The sequence below is a fragment of the Erpetoichthys calabaricus genome, chromosome 4 (assembly GCF_900747795.2).
Source record: "Erpetoichthys calabaricus chromosome 4, fErpCal1.3, whole genome shotgun sequence".
Taxonomy (NCBI): domain Eukaryota; kingdom Metazoa; phylum Chordata; class Cladistia; order Polypteriformes; family Polypteridae; genus Erpetoichthys; species Erpetoichthys calabaricus.
This window is the reverse complement of record NC_041397.2, coordinates 86,301,531-86,324,589: the sequence shown is the minus strand read 5'-3', so window position 1 is coordinate 86,324,589 and position 23,059 is coordinate 86,301,531. Positions and strand designations below refer to the sequence as shown.

Genomic DNA, 23,059 nt, shown 5'->3' with positions numbered 1-23,059 from the left:
CATTGCTTTCAAAAGATACAGTTAGTAAAAAAGATACGATGTCCAGAACCAGATCATAACAATTGCTTATTACAACTGGGAGATGGTACACTCACCAATACAGATGGACTTCACCCACATATTATTACAATTCCTCAAGCCTTTATCTGCGACGACTTAGTTACAGACAGATTTGGAACAGCAATCTCATTAGACCAAATGCCCCTTTTAACAAAACGCACTATATTATGTCCAAAAAATATTAATGTGGAAAACATAAATACCCAAGTCATTCCATTACTTCCTGGAGAGACACAACTCTTTCTAAGCTCTGACAAACTTGACTCTGATCACAACAATAACCATCTTCATTGACATTACAAGTTCTGACCTGGAATTACCTTTTACACTTAAACGGCGTGTACAAAGAAATTTTCCAATAAACCTTTACACTGCCACACACTTTATTGTTTGCTTTCTATTTGCATCATCTACACCTTCACACTATTCTATATCTCATTCATACATCACGCTCTTTGTCATTCCCAACACCAGGGATTGGCGAGCGAAGCGAGCAGGGGGCGGAGCCCCCTAGTTATTACATATTTTGGACTATCAGTACTACGCCACAAGAATTCTTACCTGTTCTCAGCCTTGGTGATAAATTAGCTCTACCACATTCCATGTTGTAATTTAGCACTTTTATGCCTGAACATGTTTGCACAAACCTAATTTTGTTTCTTTTATAAACTCCCACATGACAGCTGTACATCTGAATTTGCATTCAGCTGAGGTTTGCAAGGTTTGACTCTATTAAACTGAATACTTTGCCAAGTACTTAAACAGTTGCAAATTATTAAATTCTGCTGAATTAAAGTACATTTTTACAATTTCTACATAATTTAAATTAAAACTATCCCACAGATAAGGCATTTTTGGCATGTCAAATTTAGTATGTGTCTTCAAATCAATTAAAGGAAAATAATAAAGCATGCTGCTACAAATATACATTAATCCCAAGCTATATCACGGTTCAGCTATCGCGCCCCAGCTACATCGTGGATTTATTAATATTATTATTATTACTACGGAGCTCCACCCCCTGCTTGCTTCGCTTGCCCACCCCCAGGTTTGGTTTACCGGATAAACAATTTAAAGAGATTGTTATTTTCATGGGAATTGTTACATATGCATCATTTTCATTTTTACTTTAAAAGTTTTGTAAAAACAATATTTGTCCTTTATTTCCTGCCTCGGGCATGGTTAAATCTCTTTCTCGTGGCACTTATAACGCTGCTCGCGTTGTGAAGGGGGCATCTGAATGCACACTAAAGAGATGTGATCGGTTCAGCTGATAACTTGCTGCTGCTGCTGGCCGGCTGTGTGTTGTGCTTGTCGCACTTTGCGTCAATCACTTAAAAGCCTGTACTGCAGCCGTCCTTTTGCCACTTCGCATCTCCCCCGTTTGCCTCGTTGTGAAGGGGGGGGTTTGGGAGCTGAACGCACGCTAAGTAGAAGTGGACGGATCAGCTACTGGCTTTGTGCTGCTTCTGCCAAGTGCCTATTCTGCTTGTCGCTCTGCGCGTCAATCATTTAAAAGCCTGTACAGCAGCTGTTCTTCTGCCTCACTGCCTTGTCTTGCATGACGTTAAAATGTTTTATAATAGAGATGTTACTCATATCCTTAGCCCGACATCCACATATCATATGTGTTTACAAAGTGTGTTTTAATAAGTTTACATGTGTTTAAGGCATGTGGGATGGGTATTTTAAGGCTTAAACTATTAAAAAAATGTTTATCTATATGGTCTTTCTATATCGCGGATTTTCACCTATCACTGATGGGTCAGGAACGTAAGTTCTGCGATAGGCAGGGGATCACTGTATATTTAATGGGCTTTGCCCAGGTTCTGCAGTTTCATTCCTGCATTCCAAAGACATGGATGTTATGTTAACTGACAACTCTAAAATGGCAATGTCTGAGTGAGTGTAGGTATACAGTATGTTTCCGGTTAACCTGCAATAAACTAACTGCTTACATGAACTGGATAAGCAATATAGAAAATGCATGAAGAGATTTATATATATTCGCAATAAAAGTGGCGGACAGCTTACCAAGATCAACAAGAATGGCATGCTGTTGTGTAGTAAGCTGTTTTAAAAGGTCCTTGTAGGATATATCTGGAGGTTGCTGTTTACATGGAAGCCTGTGCCTTAAACGGTACTGGGCAGCTAAAAACTGCCAGATCTCTCCACGACGATTCTTTGGAACACCTAATACAAAATAAAAGCACAACATTTTTACTTTCACATTAGACTTTTCTGAAGAGGTCCATTATATAAAAAAGATACAATATATTTTTTTGCAAGTACTGCTTCTGGTTTGCCAGTCAGCTTTTGATTTATTAAATACCAGAATGACATTAAACATTTTTATATAAAATGCACAACTAAAGTATACAAACTATTATTTAAAAAAAAATAATACTGATAAATTTTATATTTACAGAAGTGTAATACATAATTTTAAAAGAGTATTTCAGTTTACAGATACTTTTATTTCTTCATTCTTTTAAAAGTAACAAAGGAAAAGTTAGACCTGACCATGAGCAACAAAAGTCCTAGATGTACAGTACCTTGACTAAGAACAGAGTAGATTTCCTCCATATCAAACCGAACCTTTGAACGACTAGGTATGCTCAGCTTTTTCTCCCATATTGCAAGCACTTCCGTTGGACACTGACCAACTTCCTCATAATCAAGCTTAATTTTCCTGCTCTGTAGTTCATCCCTACTCGCTGCAAAGCAAAAAACATTTTATATTAAAATTGCATATAAAAAAGTACTTCAAATTTTGAAAAGCTGTAATAAATACAGAGTTGCACAGTGATTAGTGGTACAGCCTTATAATTCCAGGAGACTGGGCTAAAATTCACTGCTGTTAGGTTGTTCTGTAAATCTAAATTATCTTTGTTCAAATAAATGTACTGTGCAATGGTCAAGTATCTACAGCTGGTGTTATAGACTCTGGCTCTTTGCAACCCTCAACTGGTCATTATCAGGTTGGATGGTGAATGTTATTTAGATATAACCAAAATAAATCCCAATACTAAAGTCATAAAAGGAAAGAACTATGGGGTATATATATTATACTAGCAAAATACCCGCGCTTCGCAGCGGAGAAGTAGTGTGTTAAAGAGGTTATGAAAAAAAAAGGAAACATTTTAAAAATAACGTAACATGATTGTCAATGTAATTGTGTTGTCATTGTTATAACTGTTGCTGTCTTTTATATATATATATATATATATATATATATATATATATTATATATATAATATACACACACACATAAACATTTATATACATATACATATATATACATATCTACATATACACATCTACATATATATACACACACACATAAACACAGACATAAGAGTTACTGACTGAAACGGGCTTTCATTGACAATCATGTTACGTTATTTTTAAAATGTTTCCTTTTTTTTTCATAACCTCTTTAACACAGTACTTCTCCGCTGCGAAGCGCGGGTATTTTGCTAGTATATATATATATATATATATATATATACATATACACACATACATGCAGTTTTAATAACACAGAAATCAATATAAACATTAACATCATTATCATATGAGAATATGAAGTAATATATAAGAAGCACATTTCATATATATATAAATTATTAAACAGTAAAATGTTCTTCTGTAATTTGCTACCGTGGCAATTTGTGTGTCTGTCCAGGATTTTAAATGACCTGTACCTCGCAAACCGTTTCACCTATACACTTCAAATGTGGTACACATATAGTACGTCACGTCTACTATCTTTTTATGTTTATTTTATTTTATTGTAGAATCAACTCCTATCTGCGCACAGCAGGGCAGCCGTGGGCGGATGCGTATGGTGTATTCACTCCATGTTATCGTGCATTGCGCTGTCACTGGTATTTTGATAAAAGAATTTGAACAACATATAAGAAGCGTATAAATTATTAAACAGTAAAACATTAACATTTAAGAAGTAAAGTTACATTAAGTACTACTGCAGTGCCTTCGGGTATACCTCATTTTTTGTTTGCCCATTACATGCTTAAATGTATAAATTTTTTGGTGCACCTACCCGAGAACACGCGACATATAACCGAGCGTGGGAGAAGCATGGATTTTAAACACGCGTTGAGTTGATCTGCTGGTCTCCCTCGTGGAATAACTGGTAATGTTTGACTAAAATCTACAGTGAGTAAAACGACATTACCTCCTATTTTTTTTTTTTTTACGATCTCTGAGATCTTGCTTTTTTCGGTTCAAGGCTTCATAAGCTCTTTTATGTTGTATGGTGTACTTATCCCAAACCATCATCTTTGAATGTTGCAAGACTTTCGCCTTGTATGTAGATCGGGGTAATTACATTCATTGCATTCCTAGTCTGAATCACAATGTGATTGTATGGGTGGTTACCTGGCACTGTAGGGTTGCCACCCATCCTTTAAAATACGGAATGGTGCCGCGTTTGAGAATGAAATTGCACGTCCCGTTTTGAATCAATACTGGACGGGATTTATCCCGTATTTTTTTTATAATTTTTTTTTTAAAGCAGCGTCTCATGCAAATCATCCCACACGCATTTTATGAAGATGCCTCCTTTCCTACTTTTGATTGGGTAATACTTGATGTCAACGTTAGTTTGATTGGTGTTTTTAACTGTCCAGTGAGGAGGGCGTGTCTTTTAAGTACAGTCTGCAAAGTGTTGGCACTGAGATGTGGCGTCAGCGCCATAGCTGAAGCCCCTAACGTTGCGGTCAGCAAGTCGGCTAACATCCGCCATGTGCCGTCTTTCAGTTGCGAGAAGCAGATCATAGAATGGTTGAAACTGCTGCCCCTAACGTTGCGCCACGGCGTGTGGTTCGTTTATACCTCGTGTCTTCTCATTAAAGTTTTATCTTGCGAATATGTTATTGCAATCCGCAGCGGGAGCGTTTCTATAAACTTAATTTAAACTTACGTTTTACACCGTGCTTTGTTTTCCTTATGAACATGCTTGTATGCTTAAGTCGCTCCGTTCTCAATTGTTTAATTAATTTTTTGCTGTTCGCGGCTCTTCCTCCATTTCCCCCTACTTCGTTCTTTTCTCTCGCGAATATGTTATTGCAATCCTTAACGGGAGCGTTTCAATAAACTGATTGAAAATAGTTTTGCATTTACCTTTTTAGTAAAAGGCGAGCTTTTAAGCCTGAGAAATCACCCCGTAAATGCACACGTTTAATTGCACGTGTTAATATGTATGGTTACACAGTATTAAAAGACAGTGAACAACGTCAGTTACCTTTGTTCCCGCGTTTGATAAAAGGTGAGCTTTTAAGCCTGAGAAATCACCCCGTAAATGCACACGTTTAATTGCACATGTGTTAATATGTATGCTTACACAGTATTAAAAGACAGTCAAAAATTAACGTCATTTACCTTCGTTCCCGCGTGTGACTCGTGCTGTAAATCTCTTCCTTGTTTTTAGTTCACGTGATTACGTAGGAGGCGTGATGACACGATACGTGACTCCGCCTCCTTCATTACAGTGTATGGACAAAAAATATGTTCCAGTTATGACCATTACGCTTTGAATTTCGAAATGAAACCTGCCTAACTTTTGTAAGTAAGCTGTAAGGAATGAGCCTGCCAAATTTCAGCCTTCCACCTACACGGGAAGTTGGAGAATTAGTGATGAGTCAGTCAGTCAGTCAGTGAGTGAGTGAGTCAGTCAGTGAGGGCTTTGCCTTTTATTATTATAGATATACAACTTATATTATTAAAATTTGAGGCCAAAATATCATCAGCTGTTTAAACAGTACTTGTGGAGTATGTCAAATGAATAATTTATACATTTTAATATTATTCCAGTTGTACAAAGCAAGTGCACCAATGCATGTATCATTAAAAATTATAAAATTATAAAATTAACACATACATCATGAAGTAAATACACATTGAATCAAAAATGTAACAAAATACTACTTGAGCCATTACAACCTGAATTTGAATACCTTCCAAAAAGGCAAATTGAAAAGAAGGCAGTCAGAAAATAAGGCCAATGTATTATCAAATTAGCACAGCATATGAGACACAGACGTACCAAAGTAAAATTAAGAGATCAAAACGACTGCTGACTTTAAATATATACTGCTGAAGACTGATTTTATTGAAAGAATATGCATCTCTTAACATTATAATCCCTGAAGCCTATGTCATAATGCTGGGCCACCTTAAATTCCTTTGCACCTCTTCATCAGCGTCTTTGTTTTGCAAATGTGTCGATCAGCATTGGTAGCAAGCAGCCTGCTATCCCATCCCCCACCAACGCAGCTGAAGTTGGACACAAAGTTCTCCGAGATCAATTCTGTTTATCTGGGTATGAGGTGTCTGGAATTGTATGGGGTAAATAATATATTGTTATTTGGAACACATAAATTTCATGTGTGTTCCGTGTCTAAAACGATATGGGCAAATGTAGGATGACAGGAAATGCAAGGCAAGAAATGTTGATTTTTCATGTTATAGCACTAATGGCAAAATGTTGACATGATCCAATATCAAATAAATACTTTCACATAAGCTACAGGTATAACAAAACAAGTGTGCTTTTATTCAAGAATATAACTGAAGAAAAAGAAATTGGGTAAGGGTACGACACAGACATATCCGCTTGTCTGATGCTGAGGTAAGAATTGCTGTCTAATAGTCAAAAGGTTGTGGGTTCGATCCCAGATCCTTCCTGCATTTACCATTTTGAGTAGTCAGCTGCTATTATTATTACTTTTATAGAATAAAAAACAAACATTTGGTCTGAGTCCGTAACAGTCGGTGTAAATTTATTTTACTTGTGAAAGATATCACTGAAGGTGTATAAGCAGACACACAAATGCTGGTGAATCATGTCTTCTTGGTATCTTGATGTCAGTTGAATTTTTTTTATTCAGTTTTATTCTTGAATAAAAGCACACGTGTTTCATTATACCTTTGCAAAAGTGTTTATTTTACAGTCCAGTAACCATTTGAATGACATCAAATCTGTCTCTGCTGCTCTCACTCTCTCTCTTGCAGGCATACACACATTCCATTCATTAAAATGTCATTATTTTAGAATGCTATATCATTTGAACATGTGTTGTCTTTGCAGGGGGAGGCAGAGGTCTTAGAACAGGAGCATATCGTAGAATGTGTTTTTTTTTTTTTTACATCGACTTTTCGTGCACGTTCCTGCTTGAACTAAATTCATGCTTGCACACATCTTCTGGTCCATGATGTCAACGCCACACTGACAAAAAAGAGAGACATTAATATACAGTATTTGACATTTTGAATAAATCATTTTATGACCTGAATAGTACATTTCAGAAAACATTGTGGCACTGATGCAACATTATATTCATTGGCATACCTTCATGTGGTAGTAGTCTGTGACTGTGTTTGTTTGTTTTTTTTTTCCCCAATCTTGCCCAATCTCCACGTTATGGTACATGGTACTGAGAATCTTCTTTTTGGGCACATACACTGTCAGCATGGCACTGACAGATCTAAACACTGCGTGGAGAAAGCAATAGCGTGGAGAACTGCTTGTGTGCTGAAGTGACTTTAGCTGTAGGTGGAAGCTCCTGTCGCACTTTATTTATGGTGCCAAGCAGAGTTATGTGGCAGTGCAGCAGCCAATTAGCCATCAAAAGTGTTGGGAAAAAATTGTCGATTGTTATGGTTCTGCCTTTGTCCAGAAACGGCTCCGTAAGCTTTATGACCTTAGTCTCAGAAAGTCTTTCTCCCATGGGACGACCAGAATCTTTTCCTAAATAAGGAGTGGCATTGCACATGTACTTTGTCAGCATGCCTATGTTGACCAAACACAGGAAGCTCTGTAGTCTACTTGTGACTTTACGCTGTAGGAAGATAAGTAAATAAATAAATGTAAATAACATTCAATCTGGATTTTGTATAAGCAACATATAAATGTTTTTATATAAAGACCATATAAAAACATAATCACAAACAGAACCTTGCACGATACCTTGGTGAGCTCTGTAGACCCTGCTGTTTCTTTGGAGGACATGTGTGCAGCAGATTCACTGGCAGGATGACACCCAACCTCTTGCCGCATCCAAACAGTGCCATCTTTCGCCTTTATGCCTGGTGTAGCTGCGTTGTTCTTATGTGTGACTTGATGTTTCTTGTGGGGAGGGCTTCTGTTCTCTTTCTCCAATGTAGAACGCTCATCATCATCTGAGTTCACCTCTGTTATACCATGTCTTTATTTGAAAACTAACAGTGTAAGATCGGGGGGAGCATGAACATGACTGAGAGAATAAAACTGAATAATAAAAAAAACGCTAACTTTTACAAGTACCATTAATTCACACCGGCTATTACAGTCTCAAATCAAATGTATGTTTTTAGTCTATGATAGTAATAACAATAACAGCTCACTACTCAAAACCATAAATGCAGGAAAGACCCGAAATTGAACCTAAAATCTCTTGACTAGCTTTACCTCTGTACCAGCCAAGTGGACATGTCTGCGTCGTACCCTAATCCAATTTCTTTTTCTTTGGTTATATTCTCGATTAAAAGTGCACTTGTTTTGTATTACCTGTATCTTTTTTGAAAGTGTTTATTTGATATTATTTGATATTTGGTCTATAGTCTTCACACATTACACACTTTGCATCAACATTCTGTCATTAGTACTATAACATGAAAAGAGTTTCTCTGTTAGTTATGTGTTCAACATTTCTTGCCTCGCATTTCTTGTCATCCTACCTTTACAAAGATCGCTGTACACACGGAACACAGATTAAATGTTTGTCTTCCAAATAACAATATATTATTTACCCTATAAAATTCCAGGCACCTCACACTCAGATAAACAGACTTTACCTGGGGGAACTTTGTGTCCAACTTCAGCTGTGTCTGTGGGCTGGGGGATAGCAGGCTGCCTGCTACCAGTGTTGATCGACACATTTGCAAAACAAAGACGGTGATGAAGAGGTGCAAAGGAATTTAAGGTGGGACAGCATTACGACTTTTTTTGTATGCTTCAGTGATTCTAGTGTTAAATGGCATACATTAAAGCTTGTGTTAAAACTCCGTAAATACCATCCTCAATCATTCCTCACCATCAACGACTTAATAATTATACTCTACACAAAGTGTTTTTTCAACTGGTGCACTGTGGAAATAACAGTGTAGTATCTCTGGGTCCTGACCTGAGAGAGACACACATTCGTTAGGTGGTCGAGACCTGTCTAAGGAGGATGAGACTGCTTGGAGAAGCTGACATAAAAGCAGCTTTGTGATCGCCGTTTTGCAGACACAGCACTTAGAAAGCTCTTTAGCAGCCAGGAGACATGTTGGGGGGAGTCCATCTGCCTAGGTGCATGTATGCCAACAACTCCCACTGAGCCGAGGGACAGTGGGTATATGGGTTGCCTCTGACCCCAGGTCAGTGGAGTGAGATACCGCCTTGTATAAAGCAGCTGGAAAATGTGTCCAAAGTGCTAACTAAATTTAGCACATGTATAGATTTAATGCTTTTATGGTTGGTAGAATCATAGTATGCCTTGGGATTTTTTGGGTTACAGAAAGTGTGCTGCCACAGAAAAACGGCTTTGGAAACACTGCTTTAAGTACACCTTTGCTACTAGCATGCTGTAAAAGATCTCTGAAGCTGCTATTTCACTTAAGAACTGGCGCCATGCATTACTTGGTTGGTTATGTTGCATTCTTTGCATAAATTAGCAAAGATACTGTAAACTTGAACCATGGGTAGGGATAATCATTACATTTTTATTTCGTAGACTTTTGTCATTATATTAGGGCAGTCAGCATCGTAAGCTGGCTGGCAAACTGGCGAGTTAAATATAGAGACACTAGTGACTTATTTTGGTTTTAGTGACGCTCAAAGATAACTTATTTAGCATTTATGTGATATGAAATTGATTCAATCTTCTTAGAGAAACATGAATTGCAAAAAAAAGATCATAATTTGTAACTTTACAACTTTTCTCTAGCACTGCCATAAACCCCACCTCCCCAGCCCCTTTCCTCCCACTCCCCTGCACCTATGTCAGCAAGTATAAATCAAGAAAATGAACACCAGTTCTATGTATTGACATGTAGGCATATCATTGTCAGTTAATTAGCACATCACTTTTGAAGGCATTATATTTCTCAAGCTACTGGTGAACAGTGATGAGTACTGGGTTTTCCTCATGATTCAATATGTACTTGAATATATTTACAACAATTCACAATAAACAGTATTGTAGTACTCACTATTTTAAAGCCGTGTATTAAAGACCTATTCTCAGTTACTGACTAATTATTACAATGGCACAACGTCAAATTCCATCCATCCATTATCCAACCCGCTATATCCTAACTACAGGGTCACAGGGGTCTGCTGGAGCCAATCCCAGCCAACACAGGGCGCAAGGCAGGAAACAAACCCCAGGCAGGGTGCCAGCCCACCGTAGCAACGTCAAATTACATATGAATAAAGTGTAAAAATACCATCCGAGTACTAATTAAAAACAAATTAGATTTAATATGTACAATACAAAAGAAATAAAGGTTACAACTATTAATACATTGTGAAGCTTCGGTTATCTGCAGCTGGCATTACCTGCTTAAACCTGGGATATCGAAAGTTACAATCGTGGATGGACTGGGAAATAGGGCATGTAACCCAACAAGAGATAGTGCAAAAGAGCACAATGCTTTTATTTTCCAAACAAATCAATGTGTTCAAGGCAAAAGGGTAGTGCAGTATTCTTTAAATAAATAAATATGCTTCAATAAAAACCGGTGCTCTGTTATCTATAAAAATAAAAATTAAACTTAAAATTAAGTTCTTTTCTCTCCCTCGCAACCTTTGTGCCTCTCTTCATCCTCTCAGCCCGAGCTTACGAATAAAATACTGTATGATCAACTGGGAAATGAGACAACAGCTTGCACCCCAGCCACCTCAGCCAATCACTGCTGGGGCATTCTAAGACAGCTTCATCCTCTGTTTTGCTTATACACCATATAATATACAAATATAGTAACACTCTTATTGACAAGAAAGCTCATGACAATTACAGTCAAGGCAATGACTGTAATTGGATATTACCAACTCTTTCCCAGCCTTTTTCTGTTTTCGGTATATGAAAATTTTCGTCAATGCAGTTTTGATCAAGATATTTTTGGAACAGGATTTTTGTATGGTATGTTATAACCAATGACAGATACAAAGCAAGACTTTCATCATATTCCACCTAGAATGCCTGGGTTTGCTATGGTTACACACACTGTAAATGTTTTTCTTTAGGTTAATGTTCCCTTTACTTGACCACTTAATTTTAACGTTAATATTAAAGAACAAAAAGTATCTAATTGACGTAAAAATTAATATATGGTTGCAGGATTGACATGTTTTCTTAGAAACTCTCATAGACACAAGGGAGTAGGAGGGATCTGAGGACTTCAGAAAACTGACAGTCTGTTCTTGTCTTTTCTCATGAAGGAACCAGATCAATGTCATTTAAGAAACACCCATGAAGGGCTACAGGAATTTTTAAGAGATTAACTCCATTCCAGAATGTCTAGATGGTCAGCTAGGAGTTTCCACATATGGTAACACAACACTATCAAGTTGGAAAAGTAAGAATAATATTCTGCTATCTCCTTCATAAGACAATAGCTCTGATAAGGACATACAGTAAGTGGATTCCAACTACCTTTCACCATTAACTTGGAACTACTACATTTAGTAGTACCACTGGATCAACTAAGAAAATCTGTTTTTATATTTTGTGGATAGTAACTTTTGACTACCTCAAAAGACTGAAACCTAGGACAAAGCCCTATGTTGGTTAACAGACTCATAGATGATGTTAAAGAACTGCTAAGCAGCTGCCCTGTTAAACAGCTTGCTCTCAGATTCCTACAGACCTTGGAAGAATTACAGGAGTACTAGAAAATCCACCCAAAGAAAGCAAAGATCAAACTAAGCTCATCTACTACAACAGCCTGCTATCAAATATTATCAGTTTGGGAGACAACAGTGTGGCATTTAGGAAGCACATGATCAGGAATGATGGAGACTTGTGAGTAGTTTTAACAAAGAAGGTACATGCAAGTTAGAGTTCTACTCTACATATTACATATGCAAATAAAATAGACCTCAGAACAATTTTCACTTTTAAATTACAGGAACAGAAAGGAAACCTTTGTTAGTGTTCTTTGAAAATAATTTCCATATCTCAGCATGAGTTTCTCTACAATGCACAAGCCTGATGAGCTTTAAAATTTCAATAGCTTCATTGAAGATTATGCTCACTTGTATTATTAAAACTTAGAATAAAACCTAACATAATGGCTATGACCTAATTGGCCTATGAAGGAAGTAATCAAAAAGCAAAGCTCCACAGATTGTAAATGTGTAGCGTGACTCACTTAAACAAGAAATATATCATAGATAATTAACATGATATTGTGCAAATACACAAGACACATACTATTGTATGAAAAAAACAAAGGGATGAGGAAAGACAACAGAGTGCTGAAATTAAAAGAAAAACAAACAAATACCTAAAGATACAAAGAAGCGAACTATACACAAAGAACAACAAAGAGAATCATGGATCCTTATATTCTCTTTTCGCTTCTATTTGAACTTAGCCTGTTCATTTTCATGGTATAAAACAATGTATTGAATTTAGCTTAATTGGCACCACTGTGCATGGGTTAGTGCTGTTGTCTCATTAAGCTGTGTCCTGGGTTCTGACCTTGGTTGTTGGTTGCGTGGCTTACAGCGTCAGAACTGTTGTAACAAGAATTGTGTGTATACAGCAGTTACAGAGGCACTGGGAAAAACAGTACCATAACTATTGCAGTTCACGTAAACAGTTCTTTAGATGATTTTAACATACATGCACTATTCATTTTTTAACTTAAAACATACACCACCAACTCTGCTTTTATTTAATGATTCAGTCCAGTCCAAGTGGTAAAAAAGGTCCAGCAGTCTTGCATAGTCTTTTGTTTCAAAAAACAACAAGCATAACAGTCCCTGATCTCTCTGAGTACCCTGATATTCATGCAGCCAGTCATTCTCTCTTATAAATTGAATTAAGTTGAAATTGATTTAATTTGTTACTGAGATGCTAATCATTTGACAGAAGAATGCTGGGAAAATCAAGTCAGTGGTTGCAGTGGACCTCACGTGGACTCCTTCCACTGATTACTGTTGCATGTTAAGCCACCCTAGCTGTGTTGGTTACTGATAACTAACAATAAAAGTTATATATTAAAAACGCTAAAAATCAAATCCTCAATACTTGCTTTGATGATTAAAAGTTTACCAATGTGCATCATGCAACATGTTACAAATCTCCGGCAAAAACATCTTTATAAAATGGGAATGGCAGAAATGATACTATACTTCATGTTAATTCCAAAAAATAAATGCCCTAAAATAATATTATGTTGTCATTTAAAGCATATTGCATAACTGGAAAGAAATTCCTCTCTGAACAGACGTAAATTGTATGTGGCTTTCTATAAAATATATTCTTCAAGCATTTTTTTTTACATTATCTAGGCATAAAAGGGTGCTTTCTGAATGTTTACAATGATTGCTGTGAACCCAGGGAAATTCACATAACATGGATATACAAAAGTCAAAACTCAAGTGACAGAGTAAAACATTGAAGTTAAATATTATATAGTTGGACATTTCCGTCACTGACCTTCCAGCCTCTGGTTTTCCTTTTCCATGCGGAGAAGCAGAATCTGCTGGTGTATAGCTTTTCTCCAGAGGTCACGTAACTCTTCTGAGGTCCTCTTTCTGGCCTGACCATCAGAACTAACATTTGTGGGTAAAAGAGATAATAGTGGGTCTTCTTCCAGAGCATGAGCCACAGGAGACAGAGGTAACAGTTCATTACCATCAAAAGAGTCTGAGAAAAGCACATAATAATAAAATTAGAACACAGCAGAAATAGAGAAATTACAGATTCTAACTGAAGGAATAACAGTGGTGTAAACCTTAATGTAAGAACCAGATGATGTAATAAAGGAAGACACCATGGTATCTTAAGAATAGATTTGGGAGTGATATAAACTGATTTTGACAACATCATCTGTTGTGATATTTTGACAGTGTTTTGTACTTTATTAAAATGTTTATCCTACCCACTACTGCATGTTCACATGAGTAGTTAATAAATTCAACTAACTCCAAGTTAACTTTGTATATGTATAAAATAACAAACTATTTTAAAAGCAATGATATCAAAGGGGGGCGCTGCTGCCTTGCAGTTAGGAGACCTGGGTTCGCTTCCCGGGTTCTCCCTGCGTGGAGTTTACATGTTCTCCCCGTGTCTGTGTGGGTTTCCTCCGGGTGCTCTGGTTTCCTCCCACAGTCCAAAGACATGCAGGTTAGGTGCACTGGCGATTCTAAATTGTCCCTAGTGTGTGTTTGGTGTGTGGCTGTGTGTGTGCACCCTGCATTGGGCTGGTGCCCTGCTCGGGGTTTGTTTCCTGTCTTGCGCCCTGTGTTGGCTGGGATTGGCTCCAGCAGACCCCCATGATTAGGGTATAGTGGGTTGGATAATGGATGGATGGATGATATCAAAGGAATCCAAAACAACATAAACAAAACAAAGGTCTGAACACAGCCAGCACAACAAAGATTTCTATTTTTTTGGTAGGACTGTTACATTCATTTTTTTTTTTTTTAGAGTTTCAGAAGCCTTGACTAGACACAAAAAATGAAAAACAACCTTTCCTTTGCATAGCTGCCGATGATTTGTTCATAGGTGAGGCCACCCTCAGAAATATTTTCTGCCTCCAAGAAACTCTACGAGGGGTTAGAGGAGCACTCCCTATATTTACAGAGTCACCACTGCAGCCAGAAAGACTTCTCTTCCTCTCTTCCACATTACTGGAGAATAAATGCAATAAGTCAATACATAGCTAAAAATACTTTACTTATGATTCCAACAATACGTATACATTATATGAAAAAATGTATTTATTTATATATCTCTTTGGGACTTAATTGTCTTTTCCATGTTAACTATTAACATGGAGTAAAAATAAACAGTGAAGAAAAAAACACCTTTTTTAGTAAAAAAGCAGAAATTTCCAATTGCTTTCTGCACAATATATAAAAAAGTAATTACAATAAAAATAATAGTAACAATCAGTGGCAGCAAATGTTTACACAGGTAATAGCCCCTTTCACTTCAACTCAGAACATAATGACATCATAATATTTTGGGGGTTGTCTTATAATACCTTAAGTTTTATGGTTGAGGTTAGTGTGTTATCGAAGAAGAGGAACTGCTGTACAATATTTCAAAGTACAGGAGACTGCATCTGGCCAGAACAATCACATACCTCAAAGCAGAAGGCTTCCTTTACTAAAAGGGCAAAATGCCAAACTGGCTTCTTTCTAAAGAAAACCTATGTTGTGTTTTATATTGTTCTTAAATAAAAAAAAAATCTCGAAAGAATTTAAAACAAAGTCAAACAAACTAGTGCTTTTGAAGCAATAGTGCGTCAATGTTGACAATATTAATACCCCATTCTCTCTGTTTTCTGACATATTCAGTATAATTTTTTTAGAACATTATGCAAGACATGTAGGCATGCATCTACCAGCACATTCAGTTTAAATTTTTACATTGCATTTACCTCATCCCTTGTACACATTATGCCAGTGATTCTCAACCACTGGGTCGGTCTCAAGATACTATTGTTTATATTGGGAGTGGGTCACTGCTTCAATGATCGCTCTCAATCAACCTCTTGCTCTAGCGATTACTCTCGATTCATAAATGGGATCCCCCATGTTTTAACAATACTGTTTAGTTCACCATGGGGCCAACCAGCTCTGACGATTGTGCTTGATTCACATGGAGGGTAAGGTTGGGAAACACTGCGTTATGCTATGCACTTGCGTGCTGTTTCCATCTATCACTTATGTCCTTTAAATGTCCATTGCTATTTGCTTCATATGATTTGGGACTGTCCTCCAGTCTTTGCTTTATGGACTAATGTTTCTAATTACATGTCATCTATTCTCTCTGTTAACATTCCACTTTTGGCACATGTATTTATTCTCCTGAACCTAGCTACTCTTGCCCTGACTTTTATCCAGAACAGGTTATTCACCTGGGTACCATATTTGTAAAACTAATCTTAAGTCCTTCCCTGGAAATCTCCTGATTCTTTCTGTGAAAAGTTCTGGAAAATCCTTTCTTTAATCAAATCTTACTTGAAACTTTCGGCAGTACTGACTCCAATATTGAGAAGTAGCAAGCTACTGAACATTTGGTTGGGAGCTAGTTGGCAGGGAGTCTACATTGTGCTGCTAAGCTTAATTCGTAATTCTTCTCTCTCCTCTGGGGCTCATTTTTCTCTGTCAGCCTCTCTCCTCAATCTGTACGAGAATAAGTAATTTTCAGTCCTATAGGGGACCCCTTTAACCAGGGTGATTTTGGAAGAGTATGATGGTGGGTATGTGCCTTGGCGGTTGCTTCTGTTTACAACCAGTGTTATTTTCTCCTATGATTGATGATTTTTGCTTTTTCTTATTAAACAGAAAATAGAATAAAAATTGATAAAAAAAATACAAACTTCTAAAATCAAAACCAAATGATACTCAGTTTGCATCTACTGTAAGTCCGAGCATACATATTATATTCAAAGCTGAATACTAACATCTAAATAAATACATGTTTCTACAGACATGGTCCTTAAAGCACAACCCTTTTTTTTGTTTTAGTGTACTTCAGCTACTTTCATCAGCTGAAAGGCTCTAAGAATGCAACGCCACCCTCCAGAACAGCTGAATACATCCGAACACATAAAATAACAGTAAGTGAAATGATTCTGATAGCATAACAAGTTTTCAACTAGAGAGTTCTACCATGTCTACTGTCCATATACTCCCTAATACTAATGAACAATATAAAAATCAAACATCCTTTCTTGTATTTGTAAAATAAGCAAAGGGATGGTGTTAAATAGGGTCTCATTCATATAGAGCTATAAAGGTGACCAGGAAGCTGTATATACTTACAAAAATATAACCCATGAATCATTGACTAAATTTTACTTTTGTTTTTAATTTAACTAAATGGTTATCAGTGAATAATGCATAAATAAGCTACTTGATTTTTAAAAGGTCACTTCCTAATTTACAAATAATGTTGTCTGGTTCTAGCCTGAGCCCTCTGGCAGCCTGACTAAGACAACAGTGTTTACAAGATAGGAGGGAATACATTTAAAGGGTTAGGTCACTTTTCATCATTCTTCCTTCATGTGTACTAACATCAAGATATCTGTATTTTAAATTCCTCAGAGGCAATCATTCACTATACACTTACACAAATACTCTGAGATCTAAGACAGGACAAAAACCCATTGCAGACAATGTGTACTTTCTGTATCAGGGTCAATCTGAATCCACTGATACTCAACTCAACAAGAATTAGGTAGATAGGGAACAAGTAGCAGCAGAAGCAAATACACAGCACACTTACATAAAACAAGGGGGGGGGGGGGGTGGAAGCAAGGTAATATAGTAATAATAATTCTTTGCATTTATATTGCGCTTTTCTCACTACTCAAAGTGCTCAGCAATTGCAGGTTAAGGGCCTTGCTTAAGTAGTTAATGGTATCCTTGCATTTACCATTAGAATTGCACCAAATAGAATTTGTATGATTTACTCGATATGAGTTAAAATTCAGGTTTAAGATCTCTTCAAACAGACCTGAATATAGATCACAGTACATTAAAAGTAGCACCATACATAAAAACATACATTTAGACAAAACTGGATCACCTCACCCAAATAGCTTTTCAGTTTTAATTCTGATAACTATGCAAAATATCAAGTCAAGATCTGAATGTTCATAAAATACTATCTACTATGCTACTTGATAATTTGTTATCTTTATCTGTGATTAGAAATGAAAAAGTAATCTTTCCAATGTTTTGTTGTACTGACTCATTTAACAATTTTAAATACTTGCGCCATATAACTTCCTAAACTATTCCCCGTCCCATAACAAGTGCAGTATCTCATCTCTGGACTCTCTGCAGTTCTATTATATCCCTTCTGTAACTAAGAGATGAAAATTGCAGACAATGTTCCAGAAAACAATTCACATTATACAGCTTATGTAGGACTCCCTTTGAATTTATGCAACAAAATGAGTTAAATAATTCAGCATCTGTACGTCAAAGAATGGGAAGAATGGCGAAGGGCAGCCTTTCTAGGACACTGCCTCCCCCAGGACGCTAGGTGGCAGCTCCCCTGGACGGTAACTGTGCCCTGGTTTCCCTCAGGGCATCATGGGACATGGAGTCCATTTTCTCAGCCCTGTTGGGTGCCGTGGGTGCCGCCAGAGGGAGCTAATAAAAGACCTGGGGACTCCTATTTTCCCTACAACCCGGAAGTACTTCGGAGTCACGAGGACGGAAGCCCACAGTACTTCCGGGATGGTTGAGAACTGATGATGTGGCATTTGACCCGGAAAAAGAGAAGGAGCACTTCCGGGTCATGGACTATTTAAAGGACTGGTGAAGACCCAGCAAGGGGAGCTGGAGTTGGGAGGTTGGGTGACAAAGCTGCTGAGAGTGGAGGATTATTTTTGTATTGTTGTGATTATTGATTATTAGTGAATTGTTGCGTGTGCAGTGCTTTGGGCACTTTATTGAAGAAAATAATTAAAAATTCTTCTTGGTGCTTTTATACGTGTGTCCTGGATGTCTGTCTGTTGGGTTTCACGGGGTAGCAGTGACCCCTAGCGTCCACACATCTTAGTAGATTTCTTAAGTGTTTTTGTTTACAGAATGGTATAGAGAGTGATGTATCAACAATGAGCTGTTATGTCTTCTTTATAACTGCTTTAACATCCCTGGTGTATAATTAGACGTAATATTTCACTTACTAAAAAAGAAACATTATTCTTATTAACTTTGTGCTGAAGTCTGAATTCTAGTCAGGTTCCCCTTTAATAATACTGCTGACTCCATATTAACTGCAATTTTATCTACTACAGAGTAGTGTCATTTGCAAACCTGCCTTTTAATTACATTTTTTAATATTATTTATATATCAAAACAAGGCTCCTTAATATTTTAAAACAAGGCCACTTAATATCACCATATTCAACAAAAGCTTCTCAATATAAAACCCCTTATTCTGTTTTTAAGATAAATGTGTTATTTCTCACTTCTTATTGACTTACAGCTGTTCCTTGCTATGACTTATCAACAGTTTTTTGAAAATGCTGATGATTACTATCATATACACCTCCACATTCAAATACTTTTTTTTTGATTTCCTCAGAAAATAACAATATATCAGTAATATGCAATCTCCACTTTCAAAATCTGTAATTCCTTCATATATGTGACACTCATTTGTGTTAATTGTATCCATTCTTCAGTTTTTGAACACGCTTAATGTATTTCAGCATCACTGTGGCCTAGGGTCAGATCCTACCTTGTGCTGCTGCTGTTGTCTTTAATAATCACTTCTATTAATTAAGATACCAGTTAAAATAAATTGCATACACTTGCTGAAACTGGGCAAATATGCTTCTTTATTTAATGGGGTAATGCTGAGTGGCTTCTAGTCTTTTTTGGAATTTTGCTAGTATGTGATTTCCGCACTTTATATATATCTCTAATTTTATTTTGTTTTGTAAGACTGGCAATTTGATTTTAATTTTTTCAACCCAAGCATTTTTTAATCCCTCGTTAATACTATGTACACTTACTGGAAGGATCCCAACTTCTTTAAAGTTTAAAAATCTCAAAAAAATATGAATTCTGAGATTTTCTTTTCTGCAAAATTCATTTAGCCTCTTCTGTTCTTAATATACTTTCTCTCTTCTTTGACTATTCACTTAATGCTAAAATTCTTGAAAAACCTCTTATGATGCCTTTTACATTTCTAATGGTACTGTCATTCTGGACAGTACTACTTTAATGGACTGCCTTTTTAGCATTTCTAATCTTCATTTTAGTACTTGCTCATAAGCTCTACAATTAGCATTGCAGTTATTTGAAATGCAAGCTAGCTATGTTTAAAGCAAGTTTCTCACCTTGGGCTTTTCCAGCTGTTACAAAAGTACTACTATGGTCTGTTTTGTGACTCTTGGTGCTGCTGGCATGTTTAATAATTGCTTACATCCAACTTCTGTGATACATGTTAAGCTAACAGTGAAAAAACTTCCAGGTGGGACTAGACCTTTGTATTCTCTCCTTATTTTTACCCTTGTTTACTTCTCTAAATGACTAATCCTAGAAACTACTCATAATGTCTCAAAAAACCAAGTAAATAACATAATATATTTAATTTAATAATATACTAGATGTGCTACCTATCTAAGATGTTTTAAAATCTAATTAATCAATGTAGACATCATATCTTTTATTTGATACATGGATTGTCCATTTGATCTGGTATAATAATACACATCCAATTCCTTTCCATCTTGGACAAAGCAGCTCATTTTCAACACTTCCTCTTGCTGTCACTCGTTGTACTGACCATTCTAACAGTTGAATTGTTTTGATGGAAAAAAACAGGGGTGGTCACTACCACATTTGCCTGGTTTAGCAACTATACTATAGACAAGTTGGGACTTTGGTCCTGTATCAATTTATTGTTATTTTGACTCATTTATTACCTACAATGTAAAGTTATCAGTCATTAGCATTACAGCTATAAACCTTGTTCACACAGCCGAGTGTATGCAAGAAAGTTGTTACCACACTGCTGTTGCCGGTGTATAACATTGGACAACAGAATAGGTCAATAAGACCAATTTTCTTATTTGATATTTTTATTATATTTTATTTTTTTAGCGTTCTGATATCCTTTCAAAAATGACTCGCTTTACAATTTCTGCTGTGAACAATGTCTCTATGTTATAATGGATTACATTTAATTACTGTATGCATTACTTATGGAGTGAACTTTGTCACTTTAACCTCCCTTTCTAGTGAAAATGCTCTCTGCCTTTGACCATCAATTAACTCTTTATGCAGTGTCTTTTCCTACAGACTTTTCTTCTGAATCAGTAAGCTTTTTGTGTCCCCTTACATATTTATTTCAAACAAAGATAAATCTTTTGTCTCTGTAGCTTCTGCCACTTTTATGCAAGTACTAAATCATAGTTTCAGGTACCTTCAGTCTCGTTCTCTTACACAAGTCCAATGTTGATCCTGTGATTAAAACCTAGCCAAAAAGCACTGCCCACCTCTCAATGACAACCATTGTTTTAGGAGTACTGAGTACAAATAAAAATAAACTCAGTGTATCGGTGCACTATCGGACTCAAAACATCTGTTTTGCAGAGTATATTGTGTACCATTAATGATGAATTATGAAATTAAATTAATCTTCCCATAATTACCAAGGATGGGTAATCTAAGATTACTTCTACCAGTGTTGCAATCAATTTAGTACTTAGAGATTTTCTGAGGTTCTATTTTCTAATTCCTAGAGGCCATCTTTCTACAACCTGTTTTTTCTAGAGCTCTCTCTGCGTCACAGATCAATGAATCGTTCAATTTTCAGAAGTTAGTATCTGTTACTTGACTGGTTGGGACCTGGATGACTAATGGTCAGTGATGAGGTGGTCATGACATCCTTTCAGACTTTCATTTCAACCTTTTTAGTTTTGTGCCTTGTGGTGTAGCTGTCAAAGCCTCTCATGGGTGTGTGTCCTGGCAGTTCTACTAATTTCCCATTTTCTTCATCCGATACTTTTGGTTTCTTATATCTTTTATAATTGGTTGTATTACTCCTAGTTTTTTTATTTGTGTAATTTGTTGAATGCAATAAATATCTGATTACAAAAAATGCACTCCACTACAGTGCATACACAATAACATGCTACCACTTGTGCCATCAAAATGAATATAAAAATCAAGAATAAATTACCATAACTCTTGTTTACAAAATAAATTGTAGTAACAGTAAACTACTCTGTTACAAAGTCCACTGATACAGAAAACTAAATCGATTACCCTATTTCATAAATCAATGAATAAATACACAGATTACAGTTTTGCAAAAGACTAAATCCTAATTAGTAAAAAAAACAAGCAAGTGTATTTAGTTTTGGAAAAATGCTGTCAGAATGTGTTAACATTCTTTTTTGAACTTCTTTCTTAAAGTTTACAGTTAAGACAGAGTCCCAAGTTACTATATTTATCTGTTACATTCCTAGCCTTTCATACTGAAGCCTTGCTTTAAAATACCTATTATATGCAGTTATGCATACATGATTAAAAGTGTATGTTGTTTATTAATGAAGCATTTTAACATACTGTAGCTATGGAAGAACATAATATAAATTTAGCATTAAGAAAAGCAAAAATGTTTACTGGGAATTACAAAAAAAAAAGTATATGCAACTTAGGAGATGGAAACAATGAACATAGGAGCCAAATGATCCTACACTAGCAGTTTGCCATCACAGAATTGTGCATGGGCTGCCACCTCTCACCTCTTGAGGGTCCGACCATCAGCCTGTGTGGGAGAGCGGCTGGAGCCCTGGTAAATATTTTTCAGGAAAGTGGGAGTGGAGATGGATGAGGGGCGGCCTATGGAGGAAGAGTCGCTCTCAGATACACTGCGAGTGCGTCTTGAGAATTCAGAGGGACTGAGTGAGGCCAACAGAAAAATGACATTACTCATTCAAAAGAAAATGAAAAAATGGAAAACAAAACATTAAAACAATCATCTGAGCTTACAGGTAAAAACAGAAGTAAAAGTTAATCGCAGAGTTTTTAGTCATTTTAATCCATTAAGAAAATACAGTATCAGAAGTATTAAGAAAAATACGTTCAAAAATATATACATATACTGTAGTATATGTGGTCTAAGGTTAAAAAATGTACAAGTATAATAGAGAGAATTAAATGGTTAAGTATTTTTAGACCTTTATAGTGATAATTTTTGGAAAGGTTTCAATGCCCAATAAAAATACATTTTGT

General features: G+C 36.4%; 1 protein-coding gene across 2 annotated transcripts in view; it reads right to left on the bottom strand.

Annotated features, from left to right (window-relative positions):
- tbc1d4 (TBC1 domain family, member 4) overlaps nucleotides 1-23,059 on the bottom strand; it is a 210,143-nt gene that overhangs the window by 31,149 nt on the left and 155,935 nt on the right. The window contains exons 11-15 of one of the 2 annotated variants that reach the window (XM_028799608.2): nucleotides 22,570-22,725; nucleotides 14,811-14,971; nucleotides 13,776-13,985; nucleotides 2,616-2,777; nucleotides 2,095-2,253 (exon numbers count right to left, since the gene is read on the bottom strand). In XM_028799608.2, coding sequence (XP_028655441.1) covers nucleotides 2,095-2,253; nucleotides 2,616-2,777; nucleotides 13,776-13,985; nucleotides 14,811-14,971; nucleotides 22,570-22,725 — 848 coding nt within the window. The remainder of the gene's footprint in view (nucleotides 1-2,094; nucleotides 2,254-2,615; nucleotides 2,778-13,775; nucleotides 13,986-14,810; nucleotides 14,972-22,569; nucleotides 22,726-23,059) is intronic. The other variant, XM_028799609.2, reaches the window with a different exon arrangement.